Source organism: Paralichthys olivaceus, chromosome 4 (genome assembly GCF_024713975.1).
Source record: "Paralichthys olivaceus isolate ysfri-2021 chromosome 4, ASM2471397v2, whole genome shotgun sequence".
NCBI lineage: Eukaryota > Metazoa > Chordata > Actinopteri > Pleuronectiformes > Paralichthyidae > Paralichthys > Paralichthys olivaceus.
The window spans coordinates 7,734,207-7,755,919 of NC_091096.1; the positions used below are offsets into that span (position 1 = coordinate 7,734,207).

General features: G+C 40.4%; 2 protein-coding genes and 1 long non-coding RNA gene across 5 annotated transcripts; all 3 read right to left on the minus strand.

Annotated features, from left to right (window-relative positions):
- Positions 1-2: 2 nt before the first annotated feature.
- On the minus strand, positions 3-1,654 carry LOC138407468 (uncharacterized). The gene is made up of 3 exons (XR_011240871.1): positions 1,515-1,654; positions 759-823; positions 3-142 (listed from the first exon to the last, which is right to left on the minus strand). It is a non-coding gene; the product is annotated as an uncharacterized lncRNA (long non-coding RNA).
- A 2,016-nt stretch (positions 1,655-3,670) lies between these two features.
- rnf122 (ring finger protein 122) lies at positions 3,671-16,395 on the minus strand. Of its 3 annotated transcripts, none has more exons than XM_020099349.2 (6): positions 15,989-16,395; positions 10,561-10,717; positions 6,636-6,681; positions 6,505-6,546; positions 6,309-6,388; positions 3,671-5,408 (listed from the first exon to the last, which is right to left on the minus strand). In XM_020099349.2, the coding sequence occupies exons 1-6, from the start codon at positions 16,011-16,013 to the stop codon at positions 5,294-5,296; spliced, it is 465 nt and encodes a 154-aa protein (XP_019954908.1). In that variant the 5' UTR covers positions 16,014-16,395; the 3' UTR covers positions 3,671-5,293. The 3 variants fall into 3 exon arrangements, with proteins under 3 accessions (XP_019954908.1, XP_019954907.1, XP_069379639.1); XM_020099348.2 differs by having other exon boundaries at positions 6,309-6,391; positions 15,989-16,377; XM_069523538.1 differs by lacking the exon at positions 15,989-16,395 and adding an exon at positions 13,820-13,952 and having other exon boundaries at positions 6,309-6,391.
- An 848-nt stretch (positions 16,396-17,243) lies between these two features.
- Positions 17,244-21,653, minus strand: LOC109637155 (gamma-glutamyl hydrolase). The gene is made up of 9 exons (XM_020099347.2): positions 20,795-21,653; positions 20,523-20,637; positions 20,202-20,252; positions 20,022-20,106; positions 19,144-19,282; positions 18,844-18,950; positions 18,203-18,296; positions 17,971-18,108; positions 17,244-17,546 (listed from the first exon to the last, which is right to left on the minus strand). Exons 1-9 carry the CDS (start codon positions 20,910-20,912, stop codon positions 17,428-17,430), a joined length of 966 nt encoding a protein of 321 aa, XP_019954906.1. The 5' UTR covers positions 20,913-21,653; the 3' UTR covers positions 17,244-17,427.
- Positions 21,654-21,713: the final 60 nt, after the last annotated feature.

Genomic DNA, 21,713 nt, shown 5'->3' on the forward strand with positions numbered 1-21,713 from the left:
GTCCTCTTGTTTTCTCATGTCGTCCTCATCGGTCACATCCACAGGCAGCATCTTCACTGGGTTTTAGGACGTGTATTTCTTTTGCACCAATGTTTTTGCGTCACTTTAAGTGTAAAGATCATCACCAGAGTGTTGAAACTCCCTATAATGACAGAAATATACATTTTAAAGAAGTGGTTCTCAACATGTTTGGCTACTTGAAGGATACTTTTGAGCCTTATTGCCTCCGACAAGGAGATTATGTTTTCATCAATATCTGCTTGTTTGTCTGTTAGTTAGCAGCATTACACAAAAACCAATGGACAGATTACCAGAGATTTGATTTCACTTTCTTTAACATAGTGAGATTTGGCATTTTTCATTATTTTCACCAGTTTTCCAGGTAATAATTCATTTTCATCAATCTTGGGGTTGCGCTTGAAACCTACCTGTGACCCATCAGGACGCAAACTGTCACCAGATTTTTCTGGATCCAACATTTCCCAAGGATGAGTCTACAGCCCTGTTGCTCTGTCTGGTCAAACTTTAGCTGTTGATATACTTTGTTTTAAAATCACAAATGTCAACCTCTCTGAAATAACACTAGTTAGTTTTATCTGGGGCCCTTGTGGGAACCGGCTCCCAGCTTGGTCACTGTTGTTCCATCAGAGATTATTAATCAGTCAAATGTGAAGTCATTCACCAGAGAAATCAAACAAACCGGTCCGGTCAGTCTTTTCCTGACATCCCTCAAATTTGTTTATGAGCAGCATATTTACCAGTCCATGGCACTGGCCCTCGTCTCTCTGCTGCTGGACTGTTGGTTCAGGTTTTCGTTTGGCTGCTGCAAAAATGCACACAGAGAAATAACCTGACCTTACATTCACTCTGAGTGCCACGACGCTGAAGGTGGGAAGCGACAGAAACAAGCATTTCTCTGTGTATCTCTCCACCCTGTGTGTGTGTGTGTGTGTGTGTGTGTGTGTGTGTGTGTGTGTGTGTGTGTGTGTGTGTGTGTGTGTGTGTGTGTGTGTGTATTGCCATCATCAGTTTATTCACAGCACAGTTGGTTCTTTATTGCTCAGGTAGAGGCTGATCTCATGAAAGACTTGCTTATGTTTCCAGGTCCACCCAAGCAGTGTGTGTGTATGTGTGTGTGCATGTGTGTATGTGTGTGTGTGAGTATGTGAGACGGAACATGTGTTGGTGATTGCAGTTGCATGTGTTCGTACCATGCAGACCCTTTTGAAGCAGAAGTGTTTCGGTCTCTGATTCCACCTTTACCATCATCTTAAATATTATAGTTGCGATTCTAATCTTTCATCTCTTGTGGCTCATATATAAATATAAAGGCTTCTCCTCATCATCATCTTGCTTTACTCAAAACAAGGTGCCATTTCAGATTTATGAGCTCTTATGATGAAACTCAAGCTGGAATCAAAGGCTGAAACATGTAATTGTGACCATAAAATACACATTTTCACTCTTTGAAGCTGAAGACAGAAATGTTTTAAAGAATATAGAGTGATACTCACCGGCTGGTGTGAATCAGAGGAAAGTTATGACTGAAAGTGCATCCTCCTAAACGGCATCCTCTGTCTTCCACTGCTTTCGGCAACAAAACAGGATCTTTATGTCAGCAGGCGTTCGTCAGTGAGGCAGGAACGCTGTGTGTCTGTTAGTGTCAGAACAGTTGTCCAGAAATGATGAAACAGCTCTCCAGCTTGTCAAAACTAAAGGCTGAGGTGACTTTACAGCTGTGAGCTCAACTGCTGAGGACCTCCTCTCCCTCTCTCATCCTCTCTCCTCTCAGTCCCCACCTTTTTCCCAGCACCTCCCTCTCCTCTCTCCATCAGACCCAGGCTTCCTCTGCACATCCTCAAGATACCTCACACCATCTGCCTTTATTCTGAATTCCCCCCCGGGTTCCTCAGAGGCTCCGCTCTGCCCCTCTGTCTAATTAGAAGGCAACCCGAGTAAGGAATGCCCCTTCAGTCCTCGATGCCACCTGCAATCTGTTGCAAGGAAATAGCTAGGTACCAGTCGGAGCCCACCAATAGGACGGGGTCTTGCACATTTAATGAGGCAGCGTACAGATGGTCCTTGTTTTCATTCGGATGTCGACCCCTGAGCTCTGACGCCTCTAAATGAGCAAGTTTGCTGCTATTTCCCCTGATTTATAAATGGAAATTCAGTGCATTTTAAATTGAAATTTGGTATATGAATCCGTGCATGTATTGTTATATAGTGTTTAATATTTAATTGTTATGATAAATGTTTTCCACTAGTTTTGAAGTGTGAATGTAATGATACAGTGATGAACAAATTCAGTGAAATTAATTGTCCGAATAATCAATCTTTATAACTGGAACATGTCAGTCTGACAATATATAAGAATTCACCTTGAGTGGTCACTGGCAACTTGTTAATGACCATCTTACAATGTTTTCTGTCATGTTTTAGTATAAAACATTGAAAGAATAATTATTAATTAGATTCAATTATGATGAAAATGATCTGTAGCCTTAATAAGATAGAAAAGAAAACAATACCGATATATAAGTTTGCTTGTTTTTAAATAATAATAATCACAATAGTAAGAGTGATAAGCACGTATTAGCTAAAGCAGTATAATAGTTTTTTTGCATTTGAAGTTTTAAAACAAAACTTGTTTGCATTCATAATCTCATGCACGGGACTCGGACGCAGAGTTTTGAGTGAGCTGACAAGGTTCAGGCTTTATTTGTCAAACAAATACATTAAACTGGCAAACAGAGGGCGCCTCGAAAAAAAGAGGGAATGATTACAAAATTACAAATGAAAATCTTACCTTCTGTGAGGGAATAAGCAAAAAAACAACACTTAACTGAAATCTCCTCCAAAAGAGGGAAAAAGCTATGAAGGTACAAAATAAAACTCCTCCTATGAGGGACAAGCTGTAAGCAGTTACAAAATAAATCTGTTCCTAAGAGGGATAAACTATGAACCTTAACTGAAATAAAACTCCTACGATGAGACAACACTTCTAATATATAAACAAGAAATCTCCTCCGAAGAGGGACAAGATCAAAAGATAACTAGACTACACTAACCAAGAGAGCTATGAAAACTAGGAGGCAAAAGACCAACAGAAAACACTCTTAACGAGGGAACCGACTGTGACTAAGAACTTCTGACTATGACGAGACGAAAAGGCTGGTGGCACTCGACGAGAGGACAAGACACTGGCACAGGACAAACGGAGACGCAGACTATAAGCACACATGGAGGTAATGGGAAACAGGTGAGCATAATCAGGATGGGGGAAGACAATCAGACCGAGGCACATGAGGAAGTACAAGTGACCTGAAACGAGACAAGATTTACTTTCCAAAATAAAACAGAAAATCACATTACAAACATGGAGACAGGACGAAAACTTAGCTTGACCTCACATAAGACACATGAGAGACATAAACAAACAACAAGAATGAAACTGACGTTATTTCATTTTAAATCTTCTATATATATTGTCTCCACTTGCCAGTGCCCCTGAAATTCCCCTTTTATTCATTGGTCACGATTGTTTATATTTCAGTCAATTTCCAGTTTTTATAGGTTCAAATATATTTAAATAAATATTTTTGATATTTCACCTGATGGTGGCGCCACATACACGACTATGAGGAAATCATGAAGCCAGAGAGGGGGGTGCGCAAAACAGACAACTGTATTTATTATTGGTCCAAGTTATTTACATCTGTTGGTTTACAAAATGTGGAATGTGGTCAGAATCAGAGTGAACGTTTTCTCTGGGTCATGTGCAACAGGACGTTTCTTATTTTTATTTTCTTGGCACACGGATGTGAATTGAACAGAGTCAACTGTGTGTGTGTGCGTGTGTGTGTGTGTGTGTCTGTGTGTGGGATTACAGTACAAGTGCCTACTGTAAAATGTGCTTTGTGAGTTTTGTGCTCAATTTTGGCAGTGTCTTGCTTTATTAATCATTGTAAATAACAGAAAACACAACCAAGGCATGTAAAACAGAATCACGAGAAATAATGCCACAAACGTCCCATGTATGAAAGTGACATTTTGTTTGCTTCCAGATGAATTCACAGAACAACCTCAGGTCTGCACGGCTGCTTCCCTTTTCTTTAGCTGAAGCAGCATCCCTGGTACTTCATAGACATATATAAAAGATTCACCACACCTGAAAACAGGGACCTGCTGTGTTGTGTCCGAGCCTTTGTCTAAAATATTAGACAGACGCATAGAATCATTTTTTTTAACAATTCAAAGTGCAATATCTAAAAAAAAACATTTTCTAACAAAGAATCAAAGTGTTACAGTGAGAGGCAGGAGGAGTGAGTTCCTTCCATTTATATTAACACAATAAAACATGAACAATAAAACATCCCAGTGGAATCAAAGCAACTGGAGCATGTACAGTATGAGGAACATACATGCTATCACGGCAGAGGTGGGCACCCGTATGGATTTTACACTTCAACATGAAAATCATCAGGATCAGTTGCATTGTGAGAAGACTTGATAAAAAACACTTAGTAATTTCCTGCAGCTTCTTCTGGGAGTGTATGAATAATTTAGTTCTGACTGATGAGGCCTGAATCCACCTTTTCCATCATTTTTCCCTTGTGACTTCAATTTATAATCTTATTTCCTTGAAAGCAGATTTAATCAACCATGTCTATGGTTTCACTTCAATCTAGGATGCTGAGCAGAAATTAATTTTTTCTCTCATAATTTCTTATCTGAGATAATTTAGGATCCAAGAATTTCAATAATGTCACCCACTAATACTGATATTACTCCATATCAGTGCCCACCCTCACATACAAACAATCATACATGCTCACAGGGGACCCTCCTTCCAGACGCTTTCATCCGTCAACAACGATTCGTCCACATCGCTGTGAAAAACACAACTGGGTCTTCTCCGCTGCAGTGGTCCAATTAACCTCACTCGAGGCGGCAGGAGGAGATGTGAAGGATTGGGTGGAGAGGGGGATGTTGAAAAGAAGAGTGATGGAGTGATGTGTGGGCGGCTGGAGATAATCTCTCAGACACCACAAGGTGTCGTGTTGCCATCTCTGATGGTTGCTATGCAACAGCATCCTTCAGAGTCTTCCTCCGGATGGTAACTAGGTTACCCCAACTTAGTATCATCCTGTTGGTGTTCTGCTTCGTTTTAAAGGCAAAACTGTGTCCCTCTTCCCTTTTGGTCTTTAACTTATACCGGCTGGTTTGACCAGGGTCCAGTGTGCCCCCCCACCACCACCACCACCACCCAGGCTGGGGAGGTGTTGAGAGGTTAAACCAGTTCATCCAGCAGAGTGCCTATGCTGTGGTGCTGCTCGGGGGGGCCGGCTATGGGTTTGTTGCACATGGGGCAGACGCAGCGAACCTCCAGCCACTTCACCAGACACCTGAGCAGGAGAGCACACACAGGAGAAGTAAAACAGAGAAGCCAAACTGAGGGGCCTCTTTCACACTGTGGGATTCCTCTTACACATTTTTATATGATACACTGATCCCAACAACTTGTGACCTTTTACATAAGTAAAAACACTAATGCTGCATTAGATAGAGATAAACTTAAAGAACAAATCTTGCATCCAAGATTTTACTTATGTAAAAGTTTTAGCAGCTAAATTTTAAGTTTGTGTTTCATATGAAGAATATGTTTTGTATGTGTTTTCTTAACTATTGCTGTATAAATAAACTATGATGGCAGAGAGTAGAAGAAATTCCTCCACTGATTCATAAATTATAGCAAATTTACAAAAACTCTACAAAATGCTTTGATACACAAAGTCAAGGAAAATCCTGGATCTGCTGTTATAATCTGATCCACGTCAAAATGAAATGAGTGTTTCCCTGAACCATGTAACACCTCTCCACTAAAGTTGTTGCATATGGGTTCAGTACTTTTTTGCGTAATAAACAAAAGACACCTTGGCACATCCTTGATGTATGTTACTACCCTGGGGTCTGATCACCAGACACATTAGTCTCTCCTGACTGACATGTCCAGATTTTCTCTGGGAAAAACAGGCTCCAACTAAATGTAACACAGTTTATAAACATCAACCCATGCTTCCTTCTCAAGATCCCACTGCAGCTACTCTCTGCCTTCTACACAGTGGAAATATAAAAACATTAAATATATAAAAAATGAATGAATCTGAGCTTCGTTGATTGAGACTTCACACAGTTAGAAAAACACATCTGTCCGGCTTTTCATTGCCGAACTTCAGAATGAATCGTTGTTATGTTAACAAGCCCAGACGGGGACAAAGCGGTAAGAAGAGCTCTCCTGTACCCACCTCCTGTGGAAAGCATGTTGGCATGGCAACACTCCCAGCTCGTCTTTCACTTTGAAGTCCTCCAAACACACGGCGCATGTCTGCTGCGTGAGCGACAGACGGAGCGCAACGTCGTTAGATGAAATTACCAGAAACAGTTTTAAAGTTGTCAGAGACATCAGTGCAGATGTTCTGTGCATGTAAATCACGTTCTTACCCCGTGAAGATTCAGCTTTTTTGGATCTCCTTTTAAAACTACCTGCAGGAGAAACAAAAAACTCATGATGAAGAAAGATTTTTAGAATTTTATTTAGGTTAAGATGTGCCAAGTACTGACGTCAGGCTTACCTCCCTGTATCCAAACCGCTCACTCTGGGCTTGGTGTCGTAGTTTGCTGTGGATGAAAAGAGATAAACACTAATGAATATCTTTGGAACTTTACAATCTGTATATTTCCTCAATCAACTTTCACATACGTCTTTAAACTGATGGAGGAAATAATCAGATTTGTTACTTCAGTAAAAGTAGAAATTACTCAGAGCAAAATGAATCAAATACTAAAGTGTTGCAATAAGTTTTTTAAAGTGAAATCCAGTGTTATAATGGAACAAAGTTCCTTAGCTAACAGCAACAGTAAAATTCTATTTATGTGAGCTAAAAACATTTTTCTGCTATAACATCTGTATTTAAGTAAAATTGTAAATGCAGAATTTGTCATAGTACTTTTGTTACATTTCAAAAGATGACAAAATGTTACAAAATACAGAGACTGTCACAAGAAAGTACTTAAAACTGCAGTAACTAAAAATCTTAATCTAAAGGTAAGTAACTTAGCACCGTAGTGTTAACTAAAAGTACTGGATTAACTTATGTACTTAGTTACTTTCCACAAGAGATAATGATGTGTGCATGTACATTTAAATCAGTGTTAAACAGCTGGTCGTTGGATTCGGGTTCAGATTAAAGTTGTGTGATAAGTTATGTGCGTGCAACTGCAGCCACACATACATGGACAGATATGTTTTCCTCTGCAGCTACACACATTGTTGACACACTTAAGTAATCAGGAGAGTGCATGGACATGCAAACACACACACACACACACACACACACACACACACACACACACACACACAAAGACGGATAATGACTATGTTGCCTCTTTGAATCTCTGCACCACCCCGACCAGCAACAATGGAGAGCAGGAGATCTTTATCACTTGACAAGCTGTGTCTGTTCAGGCAGTTATTTTTGGCCTCTTGTTTTTACACAACTAAACATAGACTCATATGTCTATCGCTGTTTGTGATTCAGGGCCTGAAACTAAATGCGACAACATCTGAGATGTGAATGTTTTTCGTTTCATTATTATGTGATCTGATCCCACTCAAAATAGAAAAAAATCTCAATGAGTCAGTGGTTAAATTAAGAAAATGACAGCTATTCCTTGTTTTTGAGACTCAGTTTATTGTTTACACTAATTACTGTGAACAATCTTCCGTGTGGAACAATGTGAGGATACACATTTTACATGTGCGGAGGTTTCCCATGCCTGAAGAATGATGTGGGTGAAAGGGAGGCATGGCGGAGGGTTTCAGTGTTCCAGCTCAGCCTTTGTGCCCAGTTTGCAAGAATAGAAAGCCGACAGCTACTATTGAGCAGTTCTTACTGAATGAAGGAACAATTGAATTAAAAAGGTGTAGAGTGAATGATCCACAGTCATAATAGATGCAGAAAACTTTAACTTCAACTAAACCATTTGCTGTACATTCTACAAACAATCAACCATCCAACCAATCAGAGGCCGGGACTGACTGCAGTTGAGCAGTAAGCTGGATAAATCCAGTGAATCGAGAATTCATGATGAAGGGTTAAAAGGTTGAAAGTCAAGGTAACTGTGACCTAGCTAGTTTTTGGCCCCTAAAATGTGCTGTACATATAAACAGAATTTAAAACACAGATTTAACCAACTTAATGTTTGTCTCAAACTCTGTCTCTATGTTAACACATGTCAGAAGATTACCTCCATTTAGAATTCAACTGTTTATTTGCTGAGTCTCTGTTTGTCCTCCAGTTGTCTGCAGGTAAAATACTTCCCTGTACGACTTTTCCCAGTGTCTGCAGGAAACTTCTAATTATGAGGTTTGACAGGGCTCTCTGACCAGTCATGTTTCCTGTTGGCTCCTGATCAGACGTGAAGGAACTGCTCGTTACTTTGGGATATGAACCCTCAGGATGGTTCACAGCTCCAGTCTCAAAGATCAGTGACAGTAAATTGTACTGGTCAGTGAATGTATTTGTGGAGAGACTCTCTGGCAGCTTTCTATCACTGTGCTCTCAGTCCGTGTGTCGTCTGGCTGAAAACACCCTCAGCCTGCCCCCTGCACCTTGTGCTTCTCAAAATATCTCTCCCACAGAGTGAACACTGTTATAGAAGGTATAATTAGAGATATGATATTTTTGCTGTGTGCTTTTGGCATAAGTCTGGTGTTGCACTCTTGTACATCGCAGGTGCTGCTGCGTAAAGAAGAAACAGCGTTGGAAGAAACAGAAACGATCATGTTTGCTCAGCAAAACTTTCCCTAATATCCTTAGGATTTTTTTTCTTCTATAATTGCTGCATTCATTTGCAGGAGGAGGAATCCTCACATAAAAGAAAAGGGACGGACTTAGATTTTTCCGACCCCGCCAACTCCTGGATACGAAGGATTTAGAGACTGCCCGTCTGAGAGCGATAATAGGAACCCGGCTCCCAACAGAGAATGGCATTCATCACTCAGTATTCATCAGATGAATCACCTGGTCTATAAATGAATTCTCAATCACACTCCCACCCGAGACTACCTCCAGCATGCTAATGGGGCCGAAAGGAAGTGACTCATTGCTTATGATTCACAGGCAAGTGTATAAAAGGGAGGCAGGAAGGAGGAGGAGCCAAGCTTTTCTGATGGAGTTGATGGTCGATGTGGCGGCGAATAAAACAAAACACATGTGATCACAGAACTGTGTCTGACCTCAACGTTACCAGCTGATGAACCAAAAATAGATCCTGGGATGAGCTGTGCTTTTATTATTATTGGCACTTTTGTCAATATTTTTCTCTTTAGGCAGCAACCTTCAAGTTCAAATTAAGTTTCATGATTTTAATTTGCGTTAGTACTTAAAAAGGTTTATATGCCAATGGTTCAGAAAATCATTCCCCTCATAGTTTCTGTCTGGAACGCTTGGTTTTAGCCTTGCTGTGTAAGGGGGCGTGCCAGACTGGCCGCTCTGTGTGCATTATTCAAATGTGGCATATTATGTCATGTATTTGTTTTTAACAATTTTCTTCTGAGGACCTCACAGACTTCTTACCATTTGTATTTGCTATCCTTATTTCACTTGGTGCAATAATTATAATCAAAAAAGAATGAGCTGCAAAGGACGAAGATTTACAGGATTGAGCCAAATGTTCTTCACACCTGCTGAACACCAGCTGCCTGTTACTGACATTTGTGTTGTGACGTTTCCATTTTTATTTTGCTGTGTTTTTCAGACTTTACAAGCAACAGACGTTTGAGGAGAAACTCAAAATTATATTTTATCACATTAGGGAATTTGTCAAATACAGATTCTCAGTCCTCTAAAGACAGCTGGGATGGAAAAAAAACAAATACTGCAGGTGTTGATGTTGCCCGAGTGGGTTTCATACAACACCAACGTTGGTTTTGTGTACTCCCACTGTTTGCTGCGTTTATTCCGAGCTGAGTTTCTCTGCTCAGTTTCCCTCACTTCTGTCCTCACACATTGTGATGGGCCTGTTTCCCGTTGCCTCATATCCTGTCCTTCAGACACAAACGTCCCCTCAGCTCATCAGGCGAGTTCACAGTCAGCCACAGAGTGTTTTTTTTATACCTCCCTCCCTCCCTCACTGGGTTTCTGTGCTGCACACAGACACTCACACACACACACAAACACACACACAGACACACACACACAACCTCTACAAGGTTTTGTAGAACAGCAAAGTCAGTTTGTTGCTATGTCAATTGGTTCATCTGACCCAACTGCACTGTCCTCTGCAGGTTTTAGCTAATTGGTCAAATGCACAATGCCTGTTGGGATGTGGACAGGCAATAGTTGCCAGCAGCTGGACAAAGAATCAAGGTCTGACTTGTATCTTGCCCTTTTAAGAGTGACGGCAGATGTGACCTTCATCAGAACCTTCTTCCTGTGGGTTTTTTTTTCAGTTGTTAGTTTTGAATCCCATATTTCTGTTTCTGTTGCCCCTCACCTGATGAAGTAACAGCAGAAGATGAGGCTCAGGATGAAGACAAAGATGCCCGTCCCGAAGATGACCATGTAGATGTTCAGAGGCAGGTCCTGGAAGGTGATGGGCGGCATGGTGCACGACTTGTTGGTGTAAACCAGTCCCAGACCACAGAAGCACCCTGAACAGAGACGACGGCAACATTTAAAAACACATTAACGGGAAGAGGAGGGGAGGCCTGACACTGACTGAAGCAGAAATGTCTCAAAACACAAGTGAATGCGACTGCACACATATCTCTTCCCTACTCGTACTTCCTTTGTTCTCTGACATTCATGGGCAGCTGCGGGTTAGACCTGCAGCTGTGTCCGTTTCAAATGGAAGCTAAACATTAGCGCTTCAATCACACTCGCATACACAGACACAAAGCTTGTCGTTAACGGAAAGTCGGCCACTGCACTCCTGCGGTGGAAAATTAGTCCTTTTCAATGTTTTACTCAAACATAGAAAACCCTGTTAATGCGGTATCCAAGCAACATGGCTGTAACGCTCTACACGGCAGATTCACACAGGTCTTTGTCTGATAAAAAGGTCGACGTGGTTCGTTAAAGTGGGCAGAGGAAAAAGTAACGGTCAGACATTGATGAAAACATAATATTTGTCCAGCACCTATTTGTTAAATGAAAATGGGACATCTTCTCACACTCTAAAGAATCATGACAGTTCAACTGGATTAAAATAGGAACATAAAATCTCATCATAAAAACACAATGTCGGTAGATTCAGTATTCTCGTTCATGGAGGTGATTCTATCAAAGTGAATTACAGACGAAGCAGCCTGATATTTTCATGTCTTGAACTTGCTGCTTGGTATTGTACTTCCCTCCAGACAGATGGTTTCCCCATTAGAAGAGCCCTCCCTCGGCTCATCCGTCTTCCTTTACAGCTACGCTCCTGTGTGCGTGTGTGTGTGTGTGTGTGTGTGTGTGTGTCCGTGTTCGTTTTTCCAGGAAACAGAATATCTCTGACACATTATCACATTACCATGGAGAAGTTGCAGTATGTGTGCAGTTTACAGTATTTGGCAAGTTGTGCGTATTGTGTTATTTATCGTGTGTGAGATGAAACTTGTTTTCCCCATATCAAAAGAATAAAGTGAGACACTCAGGCAGGAAACCTCAGAGTTGTAAATTAGTTGGAGATACAGAGAGCCCACTTGTGATTTGTGTGAGTGTGCATGAGTAATGAGAAGTCAGTATCTGAGAAGTGAGAGGGGGCTTTGTGAGATCGGGGTCACATTAACCCAGTGGGGCGATAGTGAGTCGGAGCTAACCCGGGACTCATCTCTTTCTGATGATACCAACCTCTCCGAAAGGCTGCGAGCGACGGAGAGCAGAGAGAGTCTCTCACACTCTATAGCAGCAGATTTCTGATTAGTCCGCCTTCAGAGACAAGCTGCTAATCAGTGAAAGCAGCCTGTGTATTGTTTAATCACAAGAGCTTGGCCTTCTAAACCACACAGTAGTCTATGATACAAACTGCACTGTTACTATTTTAAACACAAAGACAAAAGGATGGATAAATAGGAAGACAGACAGGAGGACAAATGGGGAAATGACACACATATGGATGGGGGATAGATGGAGAGAGGGCAGTTTAATGCAGGACAGATGGAAGCAGGGAAAATGCTTGATTGGATAGTGGATGGATGGACATTGATAGATGAACAAATAAATGGACAGATGCACAGATAAGTGACTGAAAGGTAAAATGGATGAATGAATAGTCAGTTGGACAGAAAATACTGATGATGCATGGATGTGGATGGACAGAGGGGGACAGGGATGGATGAAAGGGTGGAGAGAATGACTGACAGACAAATTGATGAATGGATGCATGAACAGATGGATGGATGGACAGACAGGGATGAATAGATGTACCAATAGAATTAGATACTGATGACGAATGACATGAATGAAAAGACTAGATGGATGGATGGATGGATGATGGACAGACAAACGGATGGATGGACAGACATCAGGATGAAAGAGGAGCGTAATAAGAAGGATGGAGACATTTACCAGTTTCATTTCATTGTGATGACTGTTGTTTTCTTGGGCGTGTTTAATTGATCCTGGTGTTTCTAGACTCTGCTACAGGCAAAGTAACATGTTGACATTTGTGTTTGACATTTCTCCCGCCTCACAGTGGAAATTGCAGCACAGGAGGATCGATACCTCCCGCCTCTTAGTTCCACTCTCCTCGAATGAGCGGTGATGCTCCATTAATCGAGGCTCTTCATTGAAGGCAGCGCGTTCAAGTTCCACCCTTTAATAACTTCTCTCAGGAGAGGGGATCATTGACAGAGACATGGACGACTGCCTGAACCTGCGTCAGCAACACCGTCATCATGAGAGTGTAAACTCAACACAAACGCACCGAAGCACATCTGCAGAGCTGTAGCCAGGATCTTAGAAATACCAAGGACATGAGTCTTTGAGACCTGAATCCTCCTAAGAAAATCACGAACCAAACTCTGTGGCCTCAATATGTTTTTAAAGAAAAAGTATTTTCTGCAGTGGTTACCACTGTTGCCTCAGAGCAAGAAGTATCATATCCCAGTTCACCCAGGGACCCTTTGTCCTGAATGGAATTGGTTCCAGCTCCCCCAGTGACCAGAGACGGATGGATGAATGAAAGGATGGACGGATGGAAAATCTTGAATTAAAACACTTAGGCTACATCAGTGCAGGGCCCTTTGTCACATTTCAGAAGTGTCTACAGACTCTTTCTCTTCCCCACATGCAGTTACATGTTTAGATATTAGGTCAGAATAACACATGGACAATGTGCATTATTGTAAAAGATAAAAAAGAGAATATCACTGAGGGCACGACCTCAGTGTCCACAATCGTGGCTGTACACACGAAGATGAGGACATCAGAACAAACAACCTCATTTTCTTTCTATTACCTTTATATTTATCGAGCAAACTGCATCACAATGATCATCGTCAGACAAAAGAGACATGAGACTGTGGGCACACGTGTCTCTGCTCAGTCTGTTCAGTCATATTCATATCTGACGGCACAAATCATCTGTGAAGCTGCTGCACTCTCAATCAAAACACGGCTCATTTATATTCAAGTCTTTATGAGTGTGTGTGTGTGTGTGGGCTCATCATGTCACGACGCTCGTCTCTCTCCTCCACCTTTCTATGAGTGGAGAGCAGACAGCTATATGTGGTATTTTGCTTTGGGTGGAGCTCTGTATGACCACTGACCTATATATTGGCAACACTCAGGAGGCGCCCCGTTGCCATGGCAATGAGAGTCGCAGATGCAGAAAAAGGGATGAGGGCTCGCCTCCGAAAGTTCTTGTGTCGAGGATGGAGCCGGTCGCGTTGGGCAAATGACGGAGTGACGGATTCTCGTGTTGTTGCCTCGAAAAAAAAGGCAGGAAAGTCCCTCAGTGATTTGACGGTGCTCTAAAATACCTCGAACATGGCAGCGTCCCTGACAGCTCCTGTGAGATGCCTGGTGGGGTGTTTTGTCCTATATACGCCGTGCTCACACAAAGCTGCTGCTTCTTTCCCCGTCTTTCTGCCGCTCACACTAAAGGCAGAACTTCCCATCAAATATTTAGCAGTTCACATGAGGGGGAAACACTCAAGGCTTGCCTGCATGGCTGCTGGCTGCAGTTTTCAGGAAAGAAAAGCAGGTCAGACCCAAAAACTCCCCCATCACATACAGTACATGGAAGTGCCACACATGCACAATGATGTACCATCGTGGATACATGCAGAGAGCAGAAGTTCAGCTGCTTCATGTTTTCCAGCAGATTTACATTCTTTGATACTGTGTGTGTGTGTGTGTGTGTGTGTGTGTGTGTGTGTGTGTGTGTGTGTGTGTGTGTGTGTGTGTGTGTGTGCTATTTCCCCGATGAATAGCAGGGGAGTAGAGCAGCACAAAGGGAGTGATTGTTCATGTCTGAACACCAGCAGTCCAGCGAGGAGGCTGCTGCACTCAAACAGTCAAACTCAGAGGGAAAACACCACTAATCCATCATCCTCACCAGGTCTGCCCCTGACAATGACCCACTGATGCACCGATTCACTGCAATGAAAGGAAGCTTTTTTATTTTTGTTACAGCACGGCCGATGCACCTCCGAACGCACACAAAACTGAGCGTTTTTCAAACACGACGGAGAAGCAATTTAGACTTTTGTAGATAATGTGTAAGAGGTCAAGAGGAGTGTGAACGAGAGACTTCAGATAGAGGCAGTCAATGTAAACAAGATTACACACAGAGTCAAATGTTACACAGAGCACAATGACGGGCCTTGTGTGGCTCTCAATTGGAATTAATTTAGAAGGAAATAAAGGGCTCTATTGATTAAGCAGTGTCTTATTCTATTAGTAGATACACACATTGATTAAACATTTAGATCATCAGTGTTTTAACAAATTCTTAACAGCCAATAAATACAACATTTACACCTTGATTATTAAAGGGATACCATTTAGGTGAATTTATAAGCAGTAGCCTTTATAAAGACACAAAATGGTTTACCACACAATACTTAATACTTAATCTTCCAATTAATCCTTTTGTTTATAAAATTTCAGAAATTGTGCAAAATGTCATGTTATAATCTCAGTACTAAGGCTGTGCAATACAATTATATAATATAATTTTCATCTATTTATATATATACATATCAACATAACAAAGATTTAAGCTATACATTGATGTATTGTTTGCTTTGATCAATCCAAATGTGTAAAATATTTTTGCTGTTTATCAAGTGGTTGTCATATAGAAGAGTTAAAGCCTTCACTCAGAAGCAGACATCATTCTTTAAACTTAAGAAGTAATAATGTGACATTATCATAATTATCAATTATCGACTGATATTACTGATTGTTTTTTCTCTTGATACAATTTTTGGCATTTATAAATGATATAGTATTTGTATAGTAACATTAGTATAATTATTTTAGTAGTATTTATACAATAATGTTTTAAAAAAATGGTAAATCAAACAAAGAAAATTATGAAAATAATCATGAGAATGAGAGCTGTTTAAGTAGCTTGTTATATTCTACCATTAAATGAATAATTGGCAGATATTGTGTACAGACTACTATGATGACAAAGATTTAAATTCTCAGAAGCTTCAAGAAACCAGAGACTGAGGTGATTCAAATAAAGTTTTTCAAAAGAATAAAGTGCTTTAAACTTACTGTCAAGCATCACAAGTCTTAACAGAAGTGATTTTATTCATGGTGTGATTTTTGTCACATTGGAAATGTGTAGAGCCCATTGTGGTGATTCTATCAACCTTGAGAGGCTGACTCCTCTGAAATAAACAGACAGTGTTGGAACATATTTATCCCAGAGGCCTGAAACAAACACTCAGCTCCCACTACAATATAAAATGACTGCTCACCGTTACACCACTGAAACGGGTGCATCAATGCACCAGAGGTGTGGGGGGAGAGTCCTTGCCGACGGGATCCGATGCGTGTTTACCAACAAGCCGCAGCCGCCTGTGCAGATGGATGATGATGGTGGTGGTGGTAATAAACTGGAGCCAGAGACCAGTGAGCCAGCAGAGATGACCGAGACAAAGGCACCTGTATAAAAAATAAACGGTGCGTAAAAGACGAACAAAAACGTGCGTAAAAAGGCGAACGTGTATGTCACATTATTGCTGCGCTGCAGATTGAAAAATAGGTGATCCCCTTCTGCTTCAGTCCTCAGTGTGTCTGCTCTGACTCTGATATTATTAATAGACGGAATAGAGCCGTGACCCAGCAGCAGCATCTGCGAGAGAGCGAGACAAGCTGGGGCACTGGAGCCTCCTGCTCCTCATCCCGCCCCCTTGCGCACCGGACTGACGTGCGCACGAACCAATCCTCGGCCTGCCTGCTTCCGCGTTTGTTGTGACGGGCTGCGTGTGCTTTCAGCCATCGATCATCGTCATCCTCACTTTACTGATGCATGCATGTTTTACAGACTAATACATTAAAGGACAAAATCAGGGGCGAGATTTAAAAAGAAATACCGAGGTTATGAGTCCACGGCCGGATTAACCTTTTGAGAGGTCCTGGGGCTAAAACCCCCCTTTCTTTGTATTCATCCATTATCCATAGGCCTTCAGTTTAACATATGAGGGTCACTGGGTTACTGGGGCTAATCCCAGCTGACAAGGGGTGGGTGGTGGGGTACAAACTGGACAGGTCACCATCACAGGGTCAACATAGAGACAAACTACTATTCACAACTGTGGCAACCTGACCTGTTTGCTTAAACTCTGAGAAAACTCAGCGCTTTGCATTCTGAGCTGAGCTTCACTGAATTTTAAAAACAGGTGAACAGCTCTTTTGTGTGATTTAATTTATTTTCTAAACTTCATTAAACATCTTTTCTCAGTTCAATGAGCTAATCTCCGATGGTTTCATATTTGACTGGTTTTACAAGATGACTTTGTTCTAATTATTCGACCTTAAGGAGCCGTTGAACCAGCTTGAACTGATTTATGATTTGCTTCTTTTAACAGTAAAAACAGAAAATATTGCCCTGGGCTTTGAAATGATTTCATCAAAATAAAATGTATAAATCAATAAATAATAATCTGCTAAGAAAGATGGTGTGATACTATCTTCCTTCATGTCTGTTAAATAACCAGTGAGCTGAGACTGTTTCGTCAAATACTGATTTATTGACCTAAAAGTGGTGAAATTCAAACAAACTGGGCGTAAACAACACTGGAGCAGAAACGTCTCCACGGCACACACACACATACACACAGTTCTGGACTTAAGTGCCACAAAAACTGCACATAAAGGTTTGTTTTGTTCAGCCACAGAGACACACAAAGTCATTTCAGAAAAAGTAAAGCTGCTCATATCCTGTGAGGTTTCCAGTAAAGATGGGCGTGTAGTTGTAAATCAGTGAAGAATCCTCTTCCTCAGGATCGTCAAACCGATGTGAACTCTTCCTTCCTAAACAAAGCAGAAGTGAGATCAATGTAACGAACAAATCTTTATACGTCAGTCAGCACGTATCATTCAATCATTTACAATGCTGGGTAACATGTTCACAGTTAAATATCAACACTTTTTAACACCAGTATGGATGAAATCTTCAGTATTGTAACTTTTATTGTTATATAAATATATATTTTAATATATGTTATATTGATATACAAAGCACTTTCTTGGAAATTCATTACAGAAATTGTGTACCAATAAAATAAGCATGAGTGAATGTAAATCACCCACAGTTATCTCATTTTAAGGGGCCTTGGTGTTAATATAATAAAAATCTCTGTCAGTTGCCAGTTGAGTATTTGTCTTCATATCCTGTGAACATAGTTAAGACCCAATCATACTGACTGGTGATGATGACGTGTGCTTATCCTCTCACCTTCATTGACAAAGAACTCCCCCAGCAGAGACGATAGCTGGACGGCGTGAGGGGAGTGAGGAAAGTTCAGCTTTCTGTCCCACTGAAAACGATTCACCTCCGGGTGCCACTGCACTCCATAGAAGGGATATCTCTTCCCTGGTGTGAAATAATTAAATATGCCGTTATTACGACCCCATTTCAGAGCAGTGATCCAGTTTGTGAAATTAATAAATGAAAGTAATCTTGTAACCTTCTATGGTTGAGACAAAGTGGGCTCTGTTTTCAGCAACGTTTGTAGACAAGAGGGAAAAGAAATTTCTCAGCTTCTCGTTTTCCTGGAAGCTCTGTAAGAACATTTATTCATTATATTACCTTTCAATATGATTTAAATACTGCATGTTTGATGTAATAGCAAAGATTTTTAAGGTTATAAGATATATATGTAGATATAAGGTTATAACAGGACCTTATCCATCTCATTGTGAGAACATAAACAGATAAGTGTGGTCAGGAGAGTTCTCGTTCCTCTGTCATTCTCTGCGTGGTCATTTGATCACACACAAATAAATTGAGAATTACACATAAGCTTAATATCAGCTTCATCGTCAAGTTAACACCAACCAATTCCCATCTTGTGAACCTGGGTTTCAGTGACTCAGCCTGGAAACCATATACAGTAGTTTGCAGAAATGCTGAATGAACACTTGATTCTCAGATCACTTGTGTATATATTTATATCTTTGCAGCCAAAAGCGTCAAAAAAATACCAGGAAAGATATTTCTTGATGCTTAATGAGCGGATTGTCCCTGATTTCATTTCTCAGAACAGTAACAAGACAAAACCTCAACATGGAAAAGGAAACACAGTGCGCAGTGACACTTCTTCTTTACCTTCATTTCTAGTCCATAGTGGTGAAAATTACCAGTCAGTGGTTCTTGGGTCAAAATCTTCATGAAGTCATCAGAGAAACCCTGGAACATCCTGCTGGAGTGGGCCTCTGCAGGGAAACACCCTCTGATCAGTAACTTGACTCTACTGACACTAAGTGGTATAATTCAGTACACACAGTACATCAGAACGTTTCCCCAAACAATCAAATATTAAACCTTGAGTCTATTTAAAACATGTTCCTTGTACTTTAGAAATAATGCACATATCTAGACATCAAGAGTAATGCAGTAATCTGTAACCTGGGGTCAGGTTGAGGGGCAGTGCTATGTTCTCTGCTGTGGTGTTTGTCAGCAGATTTTCACCGGCCACCAGAACAGTCAGGAGCTGCATGCCCATGCATGTGCCCCAGATGGGGAAGAAGTCCCCTGCGTCGTTGGCCTGGAACACAGAGTCAGAATTTCATTTTTTTTGTGTCTGAAACAAAAAAGCAAAACTGAAACTTTCTCTGTAAACCCGGTAAGGTAGAGTTTACCGAAACAATTATTCTGCCCTAAAAATGTTAAGTAATGAAAACTTGAGTTGATTTAACTTAAAAGCTTTAAAGGCTGGAATTGTTCATTTAAGTTCAATACACTATATTCCAAGTTGATTTAACTTAAAAACATCTGAAGTCACTGAACCCCAGATACGTTGAATATACTTAAAATAACTGAAGAAATAGGCCTAACAATTTTTAGCAATGTTGAATGCAAAACATAACTTGATTTAACTAAAAATAATTTGTAATATCACATGCTTTACTCTAGATTTCAATTGGTGCAATTTGTTTAACTTAACCGATAAAAAAATCAGAGGACAAAAATGTATATTTTTCTGTTTTATTCTGTTACCTTAGTGATTTAAACATACAACATAAATACAGTCAACCTTTGTCTCGTGAATAAATGCCTGGTGTGCTACTTTCAAACTAACAGATTTAGGAACACAAGATAAGAAAAGTTTAAATATAAACTACTGAACTATTCATTTTGAAATGTTATGAGGCTAAAAGATATAAAGTTCCCTTAAAACGAATTCAACCTATATACTAAACTGCACTTTACATACTATATGATTCAATAGACAGATCAAAATAATATTAAAAGATCCATAGATATTTAAAAAGGGAAGTACAAACCTTCAAAGCGAGTTGATAAAAAATCTTCGCCACCTTGGCATAGTCTGACTTCTGCAGATCCACAGCTCCTCCGATGAGCAGCAGACTGAAGAGACATCACACGGTTAGAGCAGTGAACTGATGGAGTTAGTGTTATATATGAAATATACAACACATTTGTAGTTATATAATGCAGCTCACCCATTTATCTTCTTAAAGATGTTTTCATATTCACGAGTAGTATGAGTCAATCTGCAGTGGTCAACACAACAATGTTAACTATATTATTTTACAAACAGTAAATCAAGAGTTAACATCATCTACACTTTGTGATTTATTGGCTCCATGGAAACTGCATTTGTGCTTTTTCGTAGGAGATGCCACCCTAAAAGAAATTTTTTAATTTATCTAATATTTTTAGAAATTGGACCAGGGATCTCTCACTGAAAATAAATTATAGATTATAAAACTCCAGGTATTTTAAAGGTAACATTCAAACACAGCAAATCAAGAGGACTCGACCTGATAGGCATCACTCTGCTGCCTCCAGACTCAATGTACTTCACATAGGACGCAGGTATGAAGACTTTCCCCCAAGGTTTCAAGACATCATCTGAAACCATCTGAGTCAAAATACCTGTGGGACAAAAACAAAAGTGATTATGCAAAAAAAAACAAAAAAAAACTGTCATAAACAGAACCTGCAGATAAAGTGTTGTTTGCTGTATTTCTTTAATGTTTGTATCATCCAAACTTCTTTTTATGATCCTCATCTGATACTAAATTTCACTCACCGATCACAGGTCTGTCGTTCGAAGCCTCCTGGTTGAGAGCAGTCGTCATAGCTCTGCTGCAACAGATGCAGCTGACAAGAAGTAAACACACAAATGATGAAAATCCCGTGTTGGACATGGTTTTCACCTCAGTCTCCACTGACCGCTCGAGGCTGAATTCAGCGTTTTGTTCCCTGCGAGCAGTAACTCATGAGAGAAGCTGCAGCAGACTGATATATATTGAGCTAGAAGAGGATATAGTCAGTACAGGGAAGTGAGAAATTCCCAGGTTTACATGTGATGATATATCTCTAACATGCCGGTCAGGCCAGTTGACTGCTGAAGCAAACACAAATGTTCTGCTGACAGTGCGGACTTTCTGGCAAAATTCTGATCGGTTAGATTGTAGGAAGTAATGCAGTTTCCTGGATCAGAGCTGGGTTGTGAAAGAATGGTTTAAAATGAATTGCATGATAAGGTTGAAGAGAACAGCTCAGTTCACACAGTACACTGGATTCAAAATGCAGTCAAACTAGTTTGACTGTGGAAGAGGCACAGACTGAGAGGAAAACAAATGGCACACTTAGTTAGAGCGCTCCTGTTCTGTCTGTTCTCTTCACCCCTGCAGCACTGACGTTATCACTCCACTTCTGTCCACTTTAATTGAATAAATGAATAAAACATTTTGCCCTTTTGTCAGTGGGGCTTTATTTTTGGATACTATTATGTGTGGATCCTTCTAGTGAAACAAAATTATATCTAATTAAAGCCTTTCTAAGAAAATTTGCTGAAATCAGTGCATGTAATAAATGTTATAGTAAAACAATAGCTAGAAAGTGGAGTTTGAGTGAATCAGATAAATATAAATATTAAATGAGATCATTTTATGAAAGAAAGAAGAACATTGTTGATCAATAGGGATGTTGGGTCACGGAGGACA

What these genes read in the sequence shown, in the direction of transcription:
- rnf122 (XM_020099348.2), bottom strand. Translation starts at nt 16,013, where the DNA reads ATGCACCCGTTTCAGTGGTGTAACG. An exon ending in TTCTGCTGTTACTTCATCAG is followed by an intron (nt 6,682 to 10,560) that starts GTGAGGGGCAAC and finishes TTTCATCCACAG; the next exon opens with CAAACTACGACACCAAGCCC. An exon ending in AGCGGTTTGGATACAGGGAG is followed by an intron (nt 6,547 to 6,635) that starts GTAAGCCTGACG and finishes TTTCTCCTGCAG; the next exon opens with GTAGTTTTAAAAGGAGATCC.
- LOC109637155 (XM_020099347.2), bottom strand. Translation starts at nt 20,912, where the DNA reads ATGTCCAACACGGGATTTTCATCATTTGTGTGTTTACTTCTTGTCAGC. An exon ending in AGCAGAGTGATGCCTATCAG is followed by an intron (nt 20,253 to 20,522) that starts GTCGAGTCCTCT and finishes TGACCACTGCAG; the next exon opens with ATTGACTCATACTACTCGTG. An exon ending in CTTTGTCTCAACCATAGAAG is followed by an intron (nt 18,109 to 18,202) that starts GTTACAAGATTA and finishes ATTTCACACCAG; the next exon opens with GGAAGAGATATCCCTTCTAT.